The 23684-nt window shown below is 54.7% G+C and overlaps 1 protein-coding gene across 1 annotated transcript in view; it reads left to right on the top strand.

The window, feature by feature from the left end:
* The window catches only part of LOC137326740 (nesprin-2-like), a 246195-nt gene that overhangs the window by 102750 nt on the left and 119761 nt on the right, over nucleotides 1-23684 (top strand). Inside the window, exons 24-27 of the mRNA XM_067992112.1 lie at nucleotides 18287-18418; nucleotides 19414-19610; nucleotides 20471-20603; nucleotides 22993-23175. Of these exons, the coding sequence (XP_067848213.1) occupies nucleotides 18287-18418; nucleotides 19414-19610; nucleotides 20471-20603; nucleotides 22993-23175 (645 nt within the window). The remainder of the gene's footprint in view (nucleotides 1-18286; nucleotides 18419-19413; nucleotides 19611-20470; nucleotides 20604-22992; nucleotides 23176-23684) is intronic.

Raw genomic sequence — 23684 nt, 5'->3', positions numbered from 1 at the left:
TTTCCTGATGGACAGTTTGGGGACGGACCCTGCTCCGTTAATTGTTTCCTGATAGACAGTTTGGGGACGGACCCTGCTCCGTTAATTGTTTCCTGATGGACAGTTTGGGGACGGACCCTGCTCCGTTAATTGTTTCCTGTTGGACAGTTTGGGGACGGACCCTGCTCCATTAATTGTTTCCTGTTGGACAGTTTGGGGACGGACCCTGCTCCATTAATTGTTTCCTGTTGGACAGTTTGGGGACGGACCCTGCTCCATTAATTGTTTCCTGATGGACAGTTTGGGGACGGACCCTGCTCCATTAATTGTTTCCTGATGGACAGTTTGGGGACGGACCCTGCTCCGTTAATTGTTTCCTGATGGACAGTTTGGGGATGGACCCTGCTCCGTTAATTGTTTCCTGATGGACAGTTTGGGGACGGACCCTGCTCCATTAATTGTTTCCTGTTGGACAGTTTGGGGACGGACCCTGCTCCATTAATTGTTTCCTGATGGACAGTTTGGGGACGGACCCTGCTCCGTTAATTGTTTCCTGATGGACAGTTTGGGGACGGACCCTGCTCCGTTAATTGTTTCCTGTTGGACAGTTTGGGGACGGACCCTGCTCCGTTAATTGTTTCCTGTTGGACAGTTTGGGGACGGACCCTGCTCCGTTAATTGTTTCCTGATGGACAGTTTGGGGACGGACCCTGCTCCATTAATTGTTTCCTGTTGGACAGTTTGGGGACGGACCCTGCTCCATTAATTGTTTCCTGATGGACAGTTTGGGGACGGACCCTGCTCCATTAATTGTTTCCTGATGGACAGTTTGGGGACGGACCCTGCTCCATTAATTGTTTCCTGTTGGACAGTTTGGGGACGGACCCTGCTCCGTTAATTGTTTCCTGTTGGACAGTTTGGGGACGGACCCTGCTCCGTTAATTGTTTCCTGATAGACAGTTTGGGGACGGACCCTGCTCCGTTAATTGTTTCCTGTTGGACAGTTTGGGGACGGACCCTGCTCCATTAATTGTTTCCTGATGGACAGTTTGGGGACGGACCCTGCTCCGTTAATTGTTTCCTGATGGACAGTTTGGGGACGGTCCCTGCTCCGTTAATTGTTTCCTGATGGACAGTTTGGGGACGGACCCTGCTCCATTAATTGTTTCCTGATGGACAGTTTGGGGACGGACCCTGCTCCGTTAATTGTTTCCTGTTGGACAGTTTGGGGACGGACCCTGCTCCGTTAATTGTTTCCTGATGGACAGTTTGGGGACGGACCCTGCTCCGTTAATTGTTTCCTGTTGGACAGTTTGGGGACGGTCCCTGCTCCATTAATTGTTTCCTGTTGGACAGTTTGGGGACGGACCCTGCTCCGTTAATTGTTTCCTGATGGATAGTTTGGGGATGGACCCTGCTCCGTTAATTGTTTCCTGTTGGACAGTTTGGGGACGGACCCTGCTCCATTAATTGTTTCCTGTTGGACAGTTTGGGGACGGACCCTGCTCCGTTAATTGTTTCCTGTTGGACAGTTTGGGGACGGACCCTGCTCCATTAATTGTTTCCTGATGGACAGTTTGGGGACGGTCCCTGCTCCGTTAATTGTTTCCTGTTGGACAGTTTGGGGACGGACCCTGCTCCATTAATTGTTTCCTGATGGACAGTTTGGGGACGGACCCTGCTCCGTTAATTGTTTCCTGTTGGACAGTTTGGGGACGGACCCTGCTCCATTAATTGTTTCCTGTTGGACAGTTTGGGGACGGACCCTGCTCCGTTAATTGTTTCCTGATGGACAGTTTGGGGACGGACCCTGCTCCGTTAATTGTTTCCTGATGGACAGTTTGGGGACGGACCCTGCTCCATTAATTGTTTCCTGTTGGACAGTTTGGGGACGGTCCCTGCTCCGTTAATTGTTTCCTGATGGATAGTTTGGGGATGGACCCTGCTCCGTTAATTGTTTCCTGTTGGACAGTTTGTGGACGGACCCTGCTCCATTAATTGTTTCCTGATGGACAGTTTGGGGACGGACCCTGCTCCGTTAATTGTTTCCTGATGGACAGTTTGGGGACGGACCCTGCTCCATTAATTGTTTCCTGATGGACAGTTTGGGGACGGACCCTGCTCCATTAATTGTTTCCTGATGGACAGTTTGGGGACGGACCCTGCTCCGTTAATTGTTTCCTGATGGACAGTTTGGGGACGGTCCCTGCTCCGTTAATTGTTTCCTGATGGACAGTTTGGGGACGGACCCTGCTCCATTAATTGTTTCCTGATGGACAGTTTGGGGACGGACCCTGCTCCGTTAATTGTTTCCTGTTGGACAGTTTGGGGACGGACCCTGCTCCGTTAATTGTTTCCTGTTGGACAGTTTGGGGACGGACCCTGCTCCATTAATTGTTTCCTGATGGACAGTTTGGGGACGGACCCTGCTCCATTAATTGTTTCCTGATGGACAGTTTGGGGACGGACCCTGCTCCGTTAATTGTTTCCTGATGGATAGTTTGGGGACGGACCCTGCTCCGTTAATTGTTTCCTGATGGACAGTTTGGGGACGGACCCTGCTCCGTTAATTGTTTCCTGATGGACAGTTTGGGGACGGACCCTGCTCCGTTAATTGTTTCCTGATGGACAGTTTGGGGACGGTCCCTGCTCCGTTAATTGTTTCCTGTTGGACAGTTTGGGGACGGTCCCTGCTCCATTAATTGTTTCCTGATGGACAGTTTGGGGACGGTCCCTGCTCCGTTAATTGTTTCCTGTTGGACAGTTTGGGGACGGTCCCTGCTCCGTTAATTGTCTCCTGTTGGACAGTTTGGGGACGGACCCTGCTCCGTTAATTGTTTCCTGATGGACAGTTTGGGGACGGACCCTGCTCCATTAATTGTTTCCTGATGGACAGTTTGGGGACGGTCCCTGCTCCGTTAATTGTTTCCTGTTGGACAGTTTGGGGACGGTCCCTGCTCCGTTAATTGTCTCCTGTTGGACAGTTTGGGGACGGACCCTGCTCCGTTAATTGTTTCCTGATGGACAGTTTGGGGACGGTCCCTGCTCCATTAATTGTTTCCTGATGGACAGTTTGGGGACGGTCCCTGCTCCGTTAATTGTCTCCTGTTGGACAGTTTGGGGACGGTCCCTGCTCCGTTAATTGTTTCCTGATGGACAGTTTGGGGACGGACCCTGCTCCGTTAATTGTTTCCTGATGGACAGTTTGGGGACGGACCCTGCTCCGTTAATTGTCTCCTGTTGGACAGTTTGGGGACGGACCCTGCTCCATTAATTGTTTCCTGATGGACAGTTTGGGGACGGACCCTGCTCCGTTAATTGTTTCCTGATGGACAGTTTGGGGACGGACCCTGCTCCGTTAATTGTTTCCTGTTGGACAGTTTGGGGACGGACCCTGCTCCGTTAATTGTTTCCTGTTGGACAGTTTGGGGACGGACCCTGCTCCGTTAATTGTTTCCTGATGGATAGTTTGGGGACGGACCCTGCTCCGTTAATTGTTTCCTGATGGACAGTTTGGGGACGGACCCTGCTCCGTTAATTGTTTCCTGATGGACAGTTTGGGGACGGACCCTGCTCCGTTAATTGTTTCCTGTTGGACAGTTTGGGGACGGTCCCTGCTCCGTTAATTGTCTCCTGTTGGACAGTTTGGGGACGGACCCTGCTCCGTTAATTGTTTCCTGATGGACAGTTTGGGGACGGACCCTGCTCCGTTAATTGTTTCCTGTTGGACAGTTTGGGGACGGACCCTGCTCCGTTAATTGTCTCCTGTTGGACAGTTTGGGGACGGACCCTGCTCCGTTAATTGTTTCCTGATGGACAGTTTGGGGACGGTCCCTGCTCCGTTAATTGTTTCCTGTTGGACAGTTTGGGGACGGACCCTGCTCCATTAATTGTTTCCTGATAGACAGTTTGGGGACGGTCCCTGCTCCGTTAATTGTTTCCTGATGGACAGTTTGGGGACGGACCCTGCTCCGTTAATTGTTTCCTGATAGACAGTTTGGGGACGGTCCCTGCTCCGTTAATTGTTTCCTGATAGACAGTTTGGGGACGGTCCCTGCTCCGTTAATTGTTTCCTGATGGACAGTTTGGGGACGGACCCTGCTCCATTAATTGTTTCCTGATGGACAGTTTGGGGACGGACCCTGCTCCGTTAATTGTTTCCTGATGGACAGTTTGGGGACGGACCCTGCTCCGTTAATTGTTTCCTGATGGACAGTTTGGGGACGGACCCTGCTCCGTTAATTGTTTCCTGATGGACAGTTTGGGGACGGTCCCTGCTCCGTTAATTGTCTCCTGTTGGACAGTTTGGGGACGGACCCTGCTCCATTAATTGTTTCCTGATGGACAGTTTGGGGACGGACCCTGCTCCATTAATTGTTTCCTGTTGGACAGTTTGGGGACGGACCCTGCTCCGTTAATTGTTTCCTGATGGACAGTTTGGGGACGGACCCTGCTCCGTTAATTGTTTCCTGATGGACAGTTTGGGGACGGACCCTGCTCCATTAATTGTTTCCTGTTGGACAGTTTGGGGACGGACCCTGCTCCGTTAATTGTTTCCTGATGGACAGTTTGGGGACGGACCCTGCTCCGTTAATTGTTTCCTGTTGGACAGTTTGGGGACGGACCCTGCTCCGTTAATTGTTTCCTGATGGACAGTTTGGGGACGGTCCCTGCTCCGTTAATTGTTTCCTGATGGACAGTTTGGGGACGGACCCTGCTCCGTTAATTGTCTCCTGTTGGACAGTTTGGGGACGGACCCTGCTCCGTTAATTGTTTCCTGATGGACAGTTTGGGGACGGACCCTGCTCCGTTAATTGTTTCCTGATGGACAGTTTGGGGACGGACCCTGCTCCGTTAATTGTTTCCTGATGGACAGTTTGGGGACGGACCCTGCTCCGTTAATTGTTTCCTGATGGACAGTTTGGGGACGGTCCCTGCTCCATTAATTGTTTCCTGATGGACAGTTTGGGGACGGACCCTGCTCCGTTAATTGTTTCCTGATGGACAGTTTGGGGACGGACCCTGCTCCGTTAATTGTCTCCTGTTGGACAGTTTGGGGACGGACCCTGCTCCATTAATTGTTTCCTGATGGACAGTTTGGGGACGGACCCTGCTCCGTTAATTGTTTCCTGATGGACAGTTTGGGGACGGACCCTGCTCCGTTAATTGTTTCCTGATGGACAGTTTGGGGACGGTCCCTGCTCCGTTAATTGTTTCCTGATGGACAGTTTGGGGACGGACCCTGCTCCATTAATTGTTTCCTGATGGACAGTTTGGGGACGGACCCTGCTCCGTTAATTGTTTCCTGATGGACAGTTTGGGGACGGACCCTGCTCCGTTAATTGTTTCCTGATGGACAGTTTGGGGACGGACCCTGCTCCATTAATTGTTTCCTGATGGACAGTTTGGGGACGGACCCTGCTCCGTTAATTGTTTCCTGTTGGACAGTTTGGGGACGGACCCTGCTCCGTTAATTGTTTCCTGATGGATAGTTTGGGGACGGACCCTGCTCCGTTAATTGTTTCCTGTTGGACAGTTTGGGGACGGACCCTGCTCCATTAATTGTTTCCTGATGGACAGTTTGGGGACGGACCCTGCTCCGTTAATTGTTTCCTGTTGGACAGTTTGGGGACGGACCCTGCTCCATTAATTGTTTCCTGATGGACAGTTTGGGGACGGACCCTGCTCCGTTAATTGTTTCCTGATGGACAGTTTGGGGACGGACCCTGCTCCGTTAATTGTTTCCTGTTGGACAGTTTGGGGACGGACCCTGCTCCATTAATTGTTTCCTGATGGACAGTTTGGGGACGGACCCTGCTCCGTTAATTGTTTCCTGTTGGACAGTTTGGGGACGGACCCTGCTCCATTAATTGTTTCCTGTTGGACAGTTTGGGGACGGACCCTGCTCCGTTAATTGTTTCCTGATGGACAGTTTGGGGACGGACCCTGCTCCGTTAATTGTTTCCTGTTGGACAGTTTGGGGACGGACCCTGCTCCGTTAATTGTTTCCTGTTGGACAGTTTGGGGACGGACCCTGCTCCATTAATTGTTTCCTGTTGGACAGTTTGGGGACGGACCCTGCTCCGTTAATTGTTTCCTGTTGGACAGTTTGGGGACGGACCCTGCTCCATTAATTGTTTCCTGATGGACAGTTTGGGGACGGTCCCTGCTCCGTTAATTGTTTCCTGTTGGACAGTTTGGGGACGGACCCTGCTCCATTAATTGTTTCCTGATGGACAGTTTGGGGACGGACCCTGCTCCATTAATTGTTTCCTGATGGACAGTTTGGGGACGGACCCTGCTCCGTTAATTGTTTCCTGATGGACAGTTTGGGGACGGACCCTGCTCCATTAATTGTTTCCTGTTGGACAGTTTGGGGACGGTCCCTGCTCCGTTAATTGTTTCCTGTTGGACAGTTTGGGGACGGACCCTGCTCCGTTAATTGTTTCCTGTTGGACAGTTTGGGGACGGACCCTGCTCCATTAATTGTTTCCTGTTGGACAGTTTGGGGACGGACCCTGCTCCGTTAATTGTTTCCTGTTGGACAGTTTGGGGACGGTCCCTGCTCCGTTAATTGTTTCCTGTTGGACAGTTTGGGGACGGACCCTGCTCCGTTAATTGTTTCCTGTTGGACAGTTTGGGGACGGACCCTGCTCCGTTAATTGTTTCCTGATGGACAGTTTGGGGACGGACCCTGCTCCGTTAATTGTTTCCTGTTGGACAGTTTGGGGACGGACCCTGCTCCGTTAATTGTTTCCTGTTGGACAGTTTGGGGACGGACCCTGCTCCGTTAATTGTTTCCTGTTGGACAGTTTGGGGACGGTCCCTGCTCCGTTAATTGTTTCCTGATGGACAGTTTGGGGACGGACCCTGCTCCGTTAATTGTTTCCTGATGGACAGTTTGGGGACGGACCCTGCTCCGTTAATTGTTTCCTGTTGGACAGTTTGGGGACGGACCCTGCTCCGTTAATTGTTTCCTGATGGACAGTTTGGGGACGGACCCTGCTCCGTTAATTGTTTCCTGATGGACAGTTTGGGGACGGTCCCTGCTCCATTAATTGTTTCCTGATGGACAGTTTGGGGACGGACCCTGCTCCATTAATTGTTTCCTGATGGACAGTTTGGGGACGGACCCTGCTCCGTTAATTGTTTCCTGATGGACAGTTTGGGGACGGTCCCTGCTCCGTTAATTGTTTCCTGATGGACAGTTTGGGGACGGACCCTGCTCCGTTAATTGTTTCCTGTTGGACAGTTTGGGGACGGACCCTGCTCCGTTAATTGTTTCCTGATGGACAGTTTGGGGACGGACCCTGCTCCGTTAATTGTTTCCTGATGGACAGTTTGGGGACGGACCCTGCTCCATTAATTGTTTCCTGATGGACAGTTTGGGGACGGACCCTGCTCCGTTAATTGTTTCCTGATGGACAGTTTGGGGACGGTCCCTGCTCCGTTAATTGTTTCCTGATGGACAGTTTGGGGACGGACCCTGCTCCATTAATTGTTTCCTGTTGGACAGTTTGGGGACGGACCCTGCTCCGTTAATTGTTTCCTGTTGGACAGTTTGGGGACGGACCCTGCTCCGTTAATTGTTTCCTGATGGACAGTTTGGGGACGGACCCTGCTCCGTTAATTGTTTCCTGATGGACAGTTTGGGGACGGACCCTGCTCCGTTAATTGTTTCCTGATGGACAGTTTGGGGACGGACCCTGCTCCGTTAATTGTTTCCTGTTGGACAGTTTGGGGACGGACCCTGCTCCATTAATTGTTTCCTGATGGACAGTTTGGGGACGGACCCTGCTCCGTTAATTGTTTCCTGTTGGACAGTTTGGGGACGGACCCTGCTCCATTAATTGTTTCCTGTTGGACAGTTTGGGAACGGACCCTGCTCCGTTAATTGTTTCCTGTTGGACAGTTTGGGGACGGACCCTGCTCCATTAATTGTTTCCTGTTGGACAGTTCGGGGACGGACCCTGCTCCATTAATTGTTTCCTGTTGGACAGTTTGGGGACGGACCCTGCTCCGTTAATTGTTTCCTGATGGACAGTTTGGGGACGGACCCTGCTCCGTTAATTGTTTCCTGATGGACAGTTTGGGGACGGTCCCTGCTCCGTTAATTGTTTCCTGATGGACAGTTTGGGGACGGACCCTGCTCCGTTAATTGTTTCCTGATGGACAGTTTGGGGACGGACCCTGCTCCGTTAATTGTTTCCTGATGGACAGTTTGGGGACGGACCCTGCTCCGTTAATTGTTTCCTGTTGGACAGTTTGGGGACGGACCCTGCTCCGTTAATTGTTTCCTGTTGGACAGTTTGGGGACGGACCCTGCTCCGTTAATTGTTTCCTGTTGGACAGTTTGGGGACGGACCCTGCTCCGTTAATTGTTTCCTGATGGACAGTTTGGGGACGGACCCTGCTCCGTTAATTGTTTCCTGTTGGACAGTTTGGGGACGGACCCTGCTCCGTTAATTGTTTCCTGTTGGATAGTTTGGGGACGGACCCTGCTCCATTAATTGTTTCCTGTTGGACAGTTTGGGGACGGACCCTGCTCCGTTAATTGTCTCCTGTTGGACAGTTTGGGGACGGTCCCTGCTCCATTAATTGTCTCCTGATGGACAGTTTGGGGACGGACCCTGCTCCGTTAATTGTTTCCTGATGGACAGTTTGGGGACGGACCCTGCTCCGTTAATTGTTTCCTGTTGGATAGTTTGGGGACGGACCCTGCTCCGTTAATTGTTTCCTGTTGGACAGTTTGGGGACGGACCCTGCTCCATTAATTGTTTCCTGTTGGATAGTTTGGGGACGGACCCTGCTCCATTAATTGTTTCCTGTTGGATAGTTTGGGGACGGACCCTGCTCCATTAATTGTTTCCTGATGGACAGTTTGGGGACGGTCCCTGCTCCGTTAATTGTTTCCTGATAGACAGTTCGGGGACGGACCCTGCTCCGTTAATTGTTTCCTGATGGACAGTTTGGGGACGGACCCTGCTCCGTTAATTGTTTCCTGATGGACAGTTTGGGGACGGACCCTGCTCCATTAATTGTTTCCTGTTGGACAGTTTGGGGACGGACCCTGCTCCGTTAATTGTTTCCTGATGGACAGTTTGGGGACGGACCCTGCTCCATTAATTGTTTCCTGATGGACAGTTTGGGGACGGACCCTGCTCCGTTAATTGTTTCCTGATGGATAGTTTGGGGACGGACCCTGCTCCATTAATTGTTTCCTGTTGGACAGTTTGGGGACGGACCCTGCTCCGTTAATTGTTTCCTGTCGGACAGTTTGGGGACGGACCCTGCTCCATTAATTGTTTCCTGATGGACAGTTTGGGGACGGACCCTGCTCCATTAATTGTTTCCTGATGGACAGTTTGGGGACGGACCCTGCTCCATTAATTGTTTCCTGATGGACAGTTTGGGGACGGACCCTGCTCCGTTAATTGTTTCCTGATGGACAGTTTGGGGACGGACCCTGCTCCATTAATTGTTTCCTGATGGACAGTTTGGGGACGGACCCTGCTCCATTAATTGTTTCCTGATGGACAGTTTGGGGACGGACCCTGCTCCATTAATTGTTTCCTGTTGGACAGTTTGGGGACGGACCCTGCTCCATTAATTGTTTCCTGATGGACAGTTTGGGGACGGTCCCTGCTCCATTAATTGTTTCCTGATGGACAGTTTGGGGACGGACCCTGCTCCATTAATTGTTTCCTGATGGACAGTTTGGGGACGGACCCTGCTCCGTTAATTGTTTCCTGATGGACAGTTTGGGGACGGTCCCTGCTCCGTTAATTGTTTCCTGATGGACAGTTTGGGGACGGACCCTGCTCCATTAATTGTTTCCTGATGGACAGTTTGGGGACGGACCCTGCTCCATTAATTGTTTCCTGTTGGACAGTTTGGGGACGGACCCTGCTCCGTTAATTGTTTCCTGTTGGACAGTTTGGGGACGGACCCTGCTCCGTTAATTGTTTCCTGATGGACAGTTTGGGGACGGACCCTGCTCCATTAATTGTTTCCTGATGGACAGTTTGGGGACGGACCCTGCTCCGTTAATTGTTTCCTGTTGGACAGTTTGGGGACGGACCCTGCTCCGTTAATTGTTTCCTGTTGGACAGTTTGGGGACGGACCCTGCTCCGTTAATTGTTTCCTGATGGACAGTTTGGGGACGGACCCTGCTCCGTTAATTGTTTCCTGTTGGACAGTTTGGGGACGGACCCTGCTCCGTTAATTGTTTCCTGATGGACAGTTTGGGGACGGACCCTGCTCCATTAATTGTTTCCTGTTGGACAGTTTGGGGACGGACCCTGCTCCGTTAATTGTTTCCTGATGGACAGTTTGGGGACGGACCCTGCTCCATTAATTGTTTCCTGATGGACAGTTTGGGGACGGACCCTGCTCCGTTAATTGTTTCCTGATGGATAGTTTGGGGACGGACCCTGCTCCATTAATTGTTTCCTGTTGGACAGTTTGGGGACGGTCCCTGCTCCATTAATTGTTTCCTGTTGGACAGTTTGGGGACGGACCCTGCTCCGTTAATTGTTTCCTGTTGGACAGTTTGGGGACGGACCCTGCTCCATTAATTGTTTCCTGATGGACAGTTTGGGGACGGACCCTGCTCCGTTAATTGTTTCCTGATGGATAGTTTGGGGACGGACCCTGCTCCATTAATTGTTTCCTGTTGGACAGTTTGGGGACGGTCCCTGCTCCATTAATTGTTTCCTGTTGGACAGTTTGGGGACGGACCCTGCTCCGTTAATTGTTTCCTGTTGGACAGTTTGGGGACGGACCCTGCTCCATTAATTGTTTCCTGATGGACAGTTTGGGGACGGTCCCTGCTCCGTTAATTGTTTCCTGTTGGACAGTTTGGGGACGGACCCTGCTCCATTAATTGTTTCCTGTTGGACAGTTTGGGGACGGACCCTGCTCCATTAATTGTTTCCTGTTGGACAGTTTGGGGACGGACCCTGCTCCATTAATTGTTTCCTGATGGACAGTTTGGGGACGGACCCTGCTCCGTTAATTGTTTCCTGTTGGACAGTTTGGGGACGGACCCTGCTCCATTAATTGTTTCCTGATGGACAGTTTGGGGACGGACCCTGCTCCGTTAATTGTTTCCTGTTGGACAGTTTGGGGACGGTCCCTGCTCCATTAATTGTTTCCTGTTGGACAGTTTGGGGACGGACCCTGCTCCGTTAATTGTTTCCTGTTGGACAGTTTGGGGACGGACCCTGCTCCATTAATTGTTTCCTGATGGACAGTTTGGGGACGGACCCTGCTCCATTAATTGTTTCCTGATGGACAGTTTGGGGACGGACCCTGCTCCGTTAATTGTTTCCTGATGGACAGTTTGGGGACGGACCCTGCTCCGTTAATTGTTTCCTGTTGGATAGTTTGGGGACGGACCCTGCTCCGTTAATTGTTTCCTGTTGGACAGTTTGGGGACGGACCCTGCTCCATTAATTGTTTCCTGATGGACAGTTTGGGGACGGACCCTGCTCCATTAATTGTTTCCTGATGGACAGTTTGGGGACGGACCCTGCTCCGTTAATTGTTTCCTGATGGATAGTTTGGGGACGGACCCTGCTCCGTTAATTGTTTCCTGTTGGACAGTTTGGGGACGGACCCTGCTCCGTTAATTGTTTCCTGATGGACAGTTTGGGGACGGACCCTGCTCCATTAATTGTTTCCTGTTGGACAGTTTGGGGACGGACCCTGCTCCATTAATTGTCTCCTGATGGACAGTTTGGGGACGGTCCCTGCTCCGTTAATTGTTTCCTGATAGACAGTTTGGGGACGGACCCTGCTCCGTTAATTGTTTCCTGATGGACAGTTTGGGGACGGACCCTGCTCCGTTAATTGTTTCCTGTTGGACAGTTTGGGGACGGTCCCTGCTCCGTTAATTGTCTCCTGTTGGACAGTTTGGGGACGGACCCTGCTCCGTTAATTGTTTCCTGATGGACAGTTTGGGGACGGACCCTGCTCCGTTAATTGTTTCCTGATGGACAGTTTGGGGACGGACCCTGCTCCGTTAATTGTCTCCTGTTGGACAGTTTGGGGACGGACCCTGCTCCGTTAATTGTTTCCTGATGGACAGTTTGGGGACGGTCCCTGCTCCGTTAATTGTTTCCTGTTGGACAGTTTGGGGACGGACCCTGCTCCATTAATTGTTTCCTGATAGACAGTTTGGGGACGGTCCCTGCTCCGTTAATTGTTTCCTGATGGACAGTTTGGGGACGGACCCTGCTCCGTTAATTGTTTCCTGATAGACAGTTTGGGGACGGTCCCTGCTCCGTTAATTGTTTCCTGATAGACAGTTTGGGGACGGTCCCTGCTCCGTTAATTGTTTCCTGATGGACAGTTTGGGGACGGACCCTGCTCCATTAATTGTTTCCTGATGGACAGTTTGGGGACGGACCCTGCTCCGTTAATTGTTTCCTGATGGACAGTTTGGGGACGGACCCTGCTCCGTTAATTGTTTCCTGATGGACAGTTTGGGGACGGACCCTGCTCCGTTAAATGTTTCCTGATGGACAGTTTGGGGACGGTCCCTGCTCCGTTAATTGTCTCCTGTTGGACAGTTTGGGGACGGACCCTGCTCCATTAATTGTTTCCTGATGGACAGTTTGGGGACGGACCCTGCTCCATTAATTGTTTCCTGTTGGACAGTTTGGGGACGGACCCTGCTCCGTTAATTGTTTCCTGATGGACAGTTTGGGGACGGACCCTGCTCCGTTAATTGTTTCCTGATGGACAGTTTGGGGACGGACCCTGCTCCGTTAATTGTCTCCTGTTGGACAGTTTGGGGACGGACCCTGCTCCGTTAATTGTTTCCTGATGGACAGTTTGGGGACGGTCCCTGCTCCATTAATTGTTTCCTGATGGACAGTTTGGGGACGGACCCTGCTCCGTTAATTGTTTCCTGATGGACAGTTTGGGGACGGACCCTGCTCCATTAATTGTTTCCTGATGGACAGTTTGGGGACGGACCCTGCTCCATTAATTGTTTCCTGATGGATAGTTTGGGGACGGACCCTGCTCCGTTAATTGTTTCCTGTTGGACAGTTTGGGGACGGACCCTGCTCCGTTAATTGTTTCCTGATGGACAGTTTGGGGACGGACCCTGCTCCGTTAATTGTCTCCTGTTGGACAGTTTGGGGACGGACCCTGCTCCATTAATTGTTTCCTGATGGACAGTTTGGGGACGGACCCTGCTCCGTTAATTGTTTCCTGATGGACAGTTTGGGGACGGACCCTGCTCCGTTAATTGTTTCCTGATGGACAGTTTGGGGACGGTCCCTGCTCCGTTAATTGTTTCCTGATGGACAGTTTGGGGACGGACCCTGCTCCATTAATTGTTTCCTGATGGACAGTTTGGGGACGGACCCTGCTCCGTTAATTGTTTCCTGATGGACAGTTTGGGGACGGACCCTGCTCCGTTAATTGTTTCCTGATGGACAGTTTGGGGACGGACCCTGCTCCATTAATTGTTTCCTGATGGACAGTTTGGGGACGGACCCTGCTCCGTTAATTGTTTCCTGTTGGACAGTTTGGGGACGGACCCTGCTCCATTAATTGTCTCCTGATGGACAGTTTGGGGACGGTCCCTGCTCCGTTAATTGTTTCCTGATAGACAGTTTGGGGACGGACCCTGCTCCGTTAATTGTTTCCTGATGGACAGTTTGGGGACGGACCCTGCTCCGTTAATTGTTTCCTGTTGGACAGTTTGGGGACGGTCCCTGCTCCGTTAATTGTCTCCTGTTGGACAGTTTGGGGACGGACCCTGCTCCGTTAATTGTTTCCTGATGGACAGTTTGGGGACGGACCCTGCTCCGTTAATTGTTTCCTGATGGACAGTTTGGGGACGGACCCTGCTCCGTTAATTGTCTCCTGTTGGACAGTTTGGGGACGGACCCTGCTCCGTTAATTGTTTCCTGATGGACAGTTTGGGGACGGTCCCTGCTCCGTTAATTGTTTCCTGTTGGACAGTTTGGGGACGGACCCTGCTCCATTAATTGTTTCCTGATAGACAGTTTGGGGACGGTCCCTGCTCCGTTAATTGTTTCCTGATGGACAGTTTGGGGACGGACCCTGCTCCGTTAATTGTTTCCTGATAGACAGTTTGGGGACGGTCCCTGCTCCGTTAATTGTTTCCTGATAGACAGTTTGGGGACGGTCCCTGCTCCGTTAATTGTTTCCTGATGGACAGTTTGGGGACGGACCCTGCTCCATTAATTGTTTCCTGATGGACAGTTTGGGGACGGACCCTGCTCCGTTAATTGTTTCCTGATGGACAGTTTGGGGACGGACCCTGCTCCGTTAATTGTTTCCTGATGGACAGTTTGGGGACGGACCCTGCTCCGTTAATTGTCTCCTGTTGGACAGTTTGGGGACGGACCCTGCTCCGTTAATTGTTTCCTGATGGACAGTTTGGGGACGGACCCTGCTCCGTTAATTGTTTCCTGATGGACAGTTTGGGGACGGACCCTGCTCCGTTAATTGTTTCCTGATGGACAGTTTGGGGACGGACCCTGCTCCGTTAATTGTTTCCTGATGGACAGTTTGGGGACGGACCCTGCTCCGTTAATTGTTTCCTGATGGACAGTTTGGGGACGGACCCTGCTCCGTTAATTGTTTCCTGATGGACAGTTTGGGGACGGTCCCTGCTCCATTAATTGTTTCCTGATGGACAGTTTGGGGACGGACCCTGCTCCGTTAATTGTTTCCTGATGGACAGTTTGGGGACGGACCCTGCTCCGTTAATTGTCTCCTGTTGGACAGTTTGGGGACGGACCCTGCTCCGTTAATTGTTTCCTGTTGGACAGTTTGGGGACGGACCCTGCTCCATTAATTGTTTCCTGTTGGATAGTTTGGGGACGGACCCTGCTCCGTTAATTGTCTCCTGATGGACAGTTTAGGGACGGACCCTGCTCCATTAATTGTTTCCTGTTGGACAGTTTGGGGACGGACCCTGCTCCATTAATTGTTTCCTGTTGGACAGTTTGGGGACGGACCCTGCTCCGTTAATTGTTTCCTGTTGGACAGTTTGGGGACGGACCCTGCTCCGTTAATTGTTTCCTGTTGGACAGTTTGGGGACGGACCCTGCTCCGTTAATTGTTTCCTGTTGGACAGTTTGGGGACGGACCCTGCTCCGTTAATTGTTTCCTGATGGACAGTTTGGGGACGGACCCTGCTCCGTTAATTGTTTCCTGTTGGACAGTTTGGGGACGGACCCTGCTCCGTTAATTGTTTCCTGTTGGACAGTTTGGGGACGGTCCCTGCTCCGTTAATTGTTTCCTGTTGGACAGTTTGGGGACGGACCCTGCTCCGTTAATTGTTTCCTGTTGGACAGTTTGGGGACGGACCCTGCTCCGTTAATTGTTTCCTGTTGGACAGTTTGGGGACGGTCCCTGCTCCGTTAATTGTTTCCTGTTGGACAGTTTGGGGACGGACCCTGCTCCATTAATTGTTTCCTGTTGGACAGTTTGGGGACGGTCCCTGCTCCGTTAATTGTTTCCTGATGGACAGTTTGGGGACGGACCCTGCTCCGTTAATTGTTTCCTGTTGGACAGTTTGGGGACGGTCCCTGCTCCGTTAATTGTTTCCTGTTGGACAGTTTGGGGACGGACCCTGCTCCATTAATTGTTTCCTGATGGACAGTTTGGGGACGGACCCTGCTCCATTAATTGTTTCCTGATGGACAGTTTGGGGACGGACCCTGCTCCATTAATTGTTTCCTGATGGACAGTTTGGGGACGGACCCTGCTCCGTTAATTGTTTCCTGATGGACAGTTTGGGGACGGACCCTGCTCCGTTAATTGTTTCCTGATGGACAGTTTGGGAACGGACCCTGCTCCGTTAATTGTTTCCTGATGGACAGTTTGGGGACGGACCCTGCTCCGTTAATTGTTTCCTGATGGACAGTTTGGGGACGGACCCTGCTCCGTTAATTGTTTCCTGATGGACAGTTTGGGGACGGTCCCTGCTCCGTTAATTGTTTCCTGTTGGACAGTTTGGGGACGGACCCTGCTCCGTTAATTGTTTCCTGTTGGACAGTTTGGGGACGGACCCTGCTCCGTTAATTGTTTCCTGTTGGACAGTTTGGGGACGGACCCTGCTCCGTTAATTGTTTCCTGTTGGACAGTTTGGGGACGGTCCCTGCTCCGTTAATTGTTTCCTGATGGACAGTTTGGGGATGGACCCTGCTCCGTTAATTGTTTCCTGTTGGACAGTTTGGGGACGGACCCTGCTCCGTTAATTGTTTCCTGATGGACAGTTTGGGGACGGACCCTGCTCCATTAATTGTTTCCTGTTAGACAGTTTGGGGACGGACCCTGCTCCATTAATTGTTTCCTGATGGACAGTTTGGGGACGGACCCTGCTCCGTTAATTGTTTCCTGTTGGACAGTTTGGGGACGGACCCTGCTCCGTTAATTGTTTCCTGATGGACAGTTTGGGGACGGACCCTGCTCCATTAATTGTTTCCTGATAGACAGTTTGGGGACGGACCCTGCTCCGTTAATTGTTTCCTGATGGACAGTTTGGGGACGGACCCTGCTCCATTAATTGTTTCCTGATGGACAGTTTGGGGACGGACCCTGCTCCGTTAATTGTTTCCTGATGGACAGTTTGGGGACGGACCCTGCTCCGTTAATTGTTTCCTGATGGACAGTTTGGGGACGGTCCCTGCTCCGTTAATTGTTTCCTGTTGGACAGTTTGGGGACGGACCCTGCTCCGTTAATTGTTTCCTGTTGGACAGTTTGGGGACGGACCCTGCTCCGTTAATTGTTTCCTGTTGGACAGTTTGGGGACGGACCCTGCTCCGTTAATTGTTTCCTGTTGGACAGTTTGGGGACGGTCCCTGCTCCGTTAATTGTTTCCTGATGGACAGTTTGGGGATGGACCCTGCTCCGTTAATTGTTTCCTGTTGGACAGTTTGGGGACGGACCCTGCTCCGTTAATTGTTTCCTGATGGACAGTTTGGGGACGGACCCTGCTCCATTAATTGTTTCCTGTTAGACAGTTTGGGGACGGACCCTGCTCCATTAATTGTTTCCTGATGGACAGTTTGGGGACGGACCCTGCTCCGTTAATTGTTTCCTGTTGGACAGTTCGGGGACGGACCCTGCTCCGTTAATTGTTTCCTGTTGGACAGTTTGGGGACGGACCCTGCTCCATTAATTGTTTCCTGATGGACAGTTTGGGGACGGACCCTGCTCCGTTAATTGTTTCCTGTTGGACAGTTTGGGGACGGTCCCTGCTCCGTTAATTGTTTCCTGATGGACAGTTTGGGGACGGACCCTGCTCCGTTAATTGTTTCCTGATGGACAGTTTGGGGACGGACCCTGCTCCATTAATTGTTTCCTGATAGACAGTTTGGGGACGGACCCTGCTCCGTTAATTGTTTCCTGTTGGACAGTTTGGGGACGGTCCCTGCTCCATTAATTGTTTCCTGTTGGACAGTTTGGGGACGGACCCTGCTCCGTTAATTGTTTCCTGTTGGACAGTTTGGGGACGGACCCTGCTCCGTTAATTGTTTCCTGTTGGACAGTTTGGGGACGGACCCTGCTCCGTTAATTGTTTCCTGTTGGACAGTTTGGGGACGGACCCTGCTCCGTTAATTGTTTCCTGATGGACAGTTTGGGGACGGTCCCTGCTCCGTTAATTGTTTCCTGTTGGACAGTTTGGGGACGGTCCCTGCTCCGTTAATTGTTTCCTGTTGGACAGTTTGGGGACGGTCCCTGCTCCGTTAATTGTTTCCTGATGGACAGTTTGGGGACGGTCCCTGCTCCGTTAATTGTTTCCTGATGGACAGTTTGGGGACGGTCCCTGCTCCGTTAATTGTTTCCTGTTGGACAGTTTGGGGACGGTCCCTGCTCCGTTAATTGTTTCCTGTTGGACAGTTTGGGGACGGTCCCTGCTCCATTAATTGTTTCCTGATGGACAGTTTGGGGACGGTCCCTGCTCCGTTAATTGTTTCCTGTTGGACAGTTTGGGGACGGTCCCTGCTCCGTTAATTGTTTCCTGTTGGACAGTTTGGGGACGGTCCCTGCTCCGTTAATTGTTTCCTGATGGACAGTTTGGGGACGGTCCCTGCTCCATTAATTGTTTCCTGTTGGACAGTTTGGGGACGGACCCTGCTCCATTAATTGTTTCCTGATGGACAGTTTGGGGACGGACCCTGCTCCATTAATTGTTTCCTGATGGACAGTTTGGGGACGGACCCTGCTCCGTTAATTGTTTCCTGTTGGACAGTTTGGGGACGGTCCCTGCTCCGTTAATTGCTTCACCCCTTCTTGTTGAATTGAAGGCTTGGACAGAATTCGAGGAGGAGCACTTGGTCCTGACGAAGACGATGGAAATGCTGAGCTCCACAGTCCCGGCCGTCGGGCTGGTGGAAGAGACGGAAGAGAGATTGGCTGAACGCATTGTCACCTTTCAGGTGAGCCTCGCTCAGGTGCCGCACGGCGTCACCGTGCCGATCGGCCGGACCCCGGTTGCTGCTGATAGCCACGAGGGGGATGGGGGAATGTGCCGCTTTGTCGTGTCGAGACCCATGGGTATCTGCAGCACCTGCCGTGTTTTCAGGGTTTCTGTGTGAGGGGTGGTTATGGAACTGGGGTGTGAAGGGAAGAGAGGGGTTTGGGAGACAGCACGGTCAAAGGCTCCTCAGACCAGCCCTCCAGGACTGCCCTGGAGTTTCGAGGAATTAAAGATTAATCTGCTGCTGTGAGCAAACTGGGAGAAAGATCATCGGGGCCTTATAAAATTGTGGTCCTTCTTTAATTTTCTTTCAACACTTTTGTTCACTCGTTATAAAAATATCAGACATGGGCGAGAAAGGCTGTTTGACTGACAGTCAAGAATCATCCAATTGGGTAACAAAGAGCCGATTCGCTTTCTGATTGGCGCCAGGATGGGCGTGTCGGGCGACCAATGGCGGGAGCGTGAGGGCGGGGCGTTGCGAGGATGGGCGTGTCGGGCGACCAATGGCGGGAGCGTGAGGGCGGGGCGCTGCGAGGACGGGCGTGTCGGGCGACCAATGGCGGGAGCGTGAGGGCGGGTCACGTGCGAGGACGGGCGTGTCGGGCGACCAATGGCGGGAGCGTGAGAGCGGGGCGCCGCGAGGATGGGCGTGTCGGGCGACCAATGGCGGGAGCGTGAGGGCGGGGCGCCGCGAGGACGGGCGTGTCGGGCGACCAATGGCGGGAGCGTGAGGGCGGGTCACGCGCGAGGACGGGCGTGTCGGGCGGCCAATGGCGGGAGCGTGAGGGCGGGGCAGGAAGTCATGTGATGACACCTCCAGGAATGGTCCAACCAGAGTTGGCAACCCCACTTCAGAGGCAGAACGCTTTTACCCGTGGTGTTTTACAGCAGGAAAGGCAACTTGGTCCGTGTTTTTTTTTACCAACTGAACGCTCTTTTGGTGTCTGGCAGAGAATCAGGAGCAGCCTCGATGCGAACCAGCCCAGGATGGACCAGGCCCTAAGGAACGGGAAGGCGCTCCTCCTCTCCGTGAGCAGCCCCGAGCTGGAGGCCCGGCCCAGCAGCCTGGAGGAAGGCTGGCTCTCCTTAAGGAACCAAGTCAACCATGAGCTGCACCGACTGGAGACACTATTCAAATTCTGGACACGGTCCGTGACGAGCTCCCCCTCCCTCCCTCCCTCCCTCCCTCCCTCCCTCCCTCCCCCACAAACTTGTTGTTCGCTGTAAAATAAAATAATAACTGCACGCTAAGAAAGACTCCCGTTTCTATAGAGCCTTTCACAAACCCTATGACGTCCCAAGCCGCTATCTGCTGACCCCTGCTGGAGGTCAAGGTGAGGGCAGGGTCTGCGATGCCGCTCACGGTTGAACGTCCCGCCGGCACTCGCTCTCCAAAAAAAAAAATTAAGGGATTCAATTAGGGGTAAAGAGGGACGATTTTCCTCTGGCGGGGGGGAATCCAGATCAAGGGGACGTGAGGTGGGAGCACTATGCCCGGAGCCAGTGGCTGCTCTGCCCCACCCCCTCCGGCCACTGGATGTCAACCCAGTGTCGAGAGACCAGATTCCAGTCTCCGCTCGCCGGGACTGTCTGGAGTGGGACCCGAGCCCTTCACCTTCACCTCCGAGGCGGGAATGCTACCCCCTGAGCCAAAGGATCACCTCCACGGCCACTGTGAGGTTGGAACAAAGACGGAGGGAGATCGCGAACTGACTGAATGTCCGAGTCTGCCCAGGACATTCCCCGTTTCATCGGTTCCATCTCCACTTCTGTCTCCGAGCCCCGCTGTGTTATGCGCCTTCGAAAATAAAACCTAAAAGGTGGGACTGTGCCGGAGACGACGGGTTGATTTATGATTTATTTTCCCCTCGCTCCCCCAGCCTTCCCTTCCTCCTACAATCCACCAGCTTAATGTCACCATTCCCTGATCTCCCTCCTCTTCTCCTCTCTCGCTGTAGTCTTGTTGTTTCTAACCGTTCCCCCCCGGTGATGTTTGGTTTCCCCTCAGGTTCCAGCGAGAGTCCCATGAAGTCAGCCAGTGGCTGGAGTCGGCCGGGAGCAGCTTGAGGTACTGGGCCCAGGAATCGGTCAGCTTGCCTCCGAACCCAGAGACTGTCGGGAACCAGCTCACCCACTTCCTCGTAAGCACCAGCCTTGGGGGGGGGGGGGGGGCGGGGGGGCGCGTGCCCGCGTCGACTTTACCCCGTCACACGCTCCGGCCGGGGGGCGAGCCTGTGGCATTTCCGATTCGGGGCCCGAGCCCCGCCCTCGACACTCCCCCGCCCCCGATTCGGGGCCCGAGCCCCGCCCTCGACACTCCCCCGCCCCCGATTCGGGGTCCGAGCCCCGCCCTCGACGCTCCCCCGCCCCCGATTCGGGGTCCGAGCCCCGCCCTCGACACTCCCCCGCCCCCGATTCGGGGTCCGAGCCCCGCCCTCGACGCTCCCCCGCCCCCGATTCGGGGCCCGAGCCCCGCCCTCGACGCTCCCCCGCCCCCGATTCGGGATCCGAGCCCCGCCCTCGACCCCCCCGCCTCTGATTCGGGGTCCGAGCCCCGCCCTCGACCCCCCCGCCTCTGATTCGGGGTCCGAGCCCCGCCCTCGACACTCCCCCGCCTCCGATTCGGGGTCCGAGCCCCGCCCTCGACACTCCCCGCCCCCGATTCGGGGTCCGAGCCCCGCCCTCGACGCTCCCCCGCCCCCGATTCGGGGCCCGAGCGCCGCCCTCGACGCTCCCCCGCCCCCGATTCGGGGTCCGAGCCCCGCCCTCGACACTCCCTGATTCGGGGTCCGAGCCCCGCCCTCGACGCTCCCCCGCCCCCGATTCGGGGCCCGAGCCCCGCCCTCGACGCTCCCCCGCCCCCGATTCGGGGTCCGAGCCCCGCCCTCGACACTCCCTGATTCGGGGTCCGAGCCCCGCCCTCGACACTCCCCCGCCCCCGATTCGGGGTCCGAGCCCCGCCCTCGACACTCCCCCGCCCCCGATTCGGGGCCCGAGCCCCGCCCTCGACGCTCCCCCGCCCCCGATTCGGGGTCCGAGCCCCGCCCTCGACACTCCCCCGCCCCCGATTCGGGGTCCGAGCCCCGCCCTCGACGCTCCCCCGCCCCCGATTCGGGGTCCGAGCCCCGCCCTCGACGCTCCCCCCTCCGATTCGGGGCCCGAGCCCCGCCCTCGACGCTCCCCCGCCCCTGATTCGGGGTCCCAGCCCCGCCCTCGACGCTCCCCCGCCCCCGATTCGGGGTCCCAGCCCCGCCCTCTACGCTCCCCCGCCCCCGATTCGGGGCCCGAGCCCCGCCCTCTACGCTCCCCCGCCCCTGATTCGGGGCCCGAGCCCCGCCCTCGACACTCCCCGATTCGGGGTCCGAGCCCCGCCCTCGACGCTCCCCCGCCCCTGATTCGGGGCCCGAGCCCCGCCCTCGACACTCCCCGATTCGGGGTCCGAGCCCCGCCCTCTACGCTCCCCCGCCCCTGATTCGGGGCCCGAGCCCCGCCCTCGACACTCCCCGATTCGGGGTCCGAGCCCCGCCCTCGACGCTCCCCCCGCCCCCGATTCGGGGCCCGAGCCCCGCCCTCGACGCTCCCTGATTCGGGGCCCGAGCCCCGCCCTCGACACTCCCCGATTCGGGGTCCGAGCCCCGCCCTCGACGCTCCCTGATTCGGGGCCCGAGCCCCGCCCTCGACACTCCCCGATTCGGGGTCCGAGCCCCGCCCTCGACGCTCCCCCGCCCCCGATTCGGGGCCCGAGCCCCGCCCTCGACGCTCCCTGATTCGGGGCCCGAGCCCCGCCCTCGACGCTCCCTGATTCGGGGCCCGAGCCCCGCCCTCGACGCCCCCGCCCCCGATTCGGGGCCCGAGCCCCGCCCTCGACACTCCCCCCTCCGATTCGGGGTTGGGGAGGGTTCAGGGTTTGAACCTCTGAGTCAGAAGATTCAGGGTTCGAACCCCATACAGGACTAATCCCCACCCCCCCCACCCAATCGGCCGGTGTAAAGATGGTCACGGCCATGGAAGGAGCGTCCATGTCACGGCCTGTCGGCCTGTCGATCAGCCGGAGACTCCTCCCACCGCATCACACTGTTCTCCAAGGGGAAGATTGTGAATTTATGTGGAACGAATGGGGCGGGAGCTGCAGGCACCGGTTGGGACTGGTGCAGGTTTGCCGGGGCCGACGGCCCCACTCCACCCGGTCGTACCTGAATTGTTTCAGCTCGGGGTCCTACGCAGATCCTGCCCCCCTCCCCCCCCGATCCTCAAACCCCACCCCCCCCAGCGGGGGCCGCCTGCCTGTTCGGGCACGGGACGGAGGCCTTGAGTTGAGCCCCTCCCCCTCGGCCTCACGCTGTCCGAGCCCTGCTCTTGTACCGCGGTGGCGGACGCGGTGAGCGGTCGGTCTGTCCCGTGCCTGGCCGCTCCCCCACGCCTGCTCCGGAAACGCCGCGATTCAGACGGGGAATGGGGACTCGGAACTGTCGCGGAGAGCTGGACCCGATTTTTAATTGTTTGTTTTTTTTTTTCTCTTGCCACCCTCAGGACTTCTGGAAGGAAGTGGACGGCCGGTCCTGGTCGAAGAGGTCGGTGGTCAGCAGCGGGCACCAGCTGCTCCAGCTGAAGCAGACTGAGGCCGGTGCTCTCCGAGCCTGGCTGACCCAGCTGGAGCAGGACTGGGCCCAGCTCCTCGCCCAGCTACCGAGCATCCAGGAAGAACTGCACCAGGTCAGTGGAAAGTTGCGGGGGGGGGCGGGGGTCGGGGGTCAGGGAGCGGGATCTGAAATCCGCCCGTTGCCAACAGTGGGCACCGGCACATCGTCCGTGGGTTCGAGCCCCCACTCCAGAGTCTCCAGCCCGACCCTCCCAGCGCAGCACTGAGGGAGTGCAGCACTGTCAGAGGTGCCGTCTTTCGGACGAGACCAAGCCCCCCCTCTGCCCTCGCAGGCTGAATAGATCCCCAATGGCCACTATTCAAAGAAGAGCAGGGGAGTTCTCCCCAGCGTCCTGGTCAATAATTATCCCTCAACCAACATCACTAAAAACAGATTATCTGGTCACTTATCTCCTCGCCGGTTGTGGGATCTTGCTGTGCGCATTTTGGCTGCCGCGTTTCCCACATTACAACAGTGACCACGCTTCGAAACTACTTCGTTGGCTGAAAGAGCTTTGGAATGTCCTGAGGATGCGGAAGGCGCTATGTAGAAACGCAAGCTCGTTCTTGATGAACAAAAAGA

This window comes from Heptranchias perlo, chromosome 10, assembly GCF_035084215.1.
Source record: "Heptranchias perlo isolate sHepPer1 chromosome 10, sHepPer1.hap1, whole genome shotgun sequence".
Taxonomy (NCBI): domain Eukaryota; kingdom Metazoa; phylum Chordata; class Chondrichthyes; order Hexanchiformes; family Hexanchidae; genus Heptranchias; species Heptranchias perlo.
The sequence above is the reverse complement of the archived record's forward strand: the minus strand, read 5'-3'. Positions and strand labels throughout refer to the sequence as shown.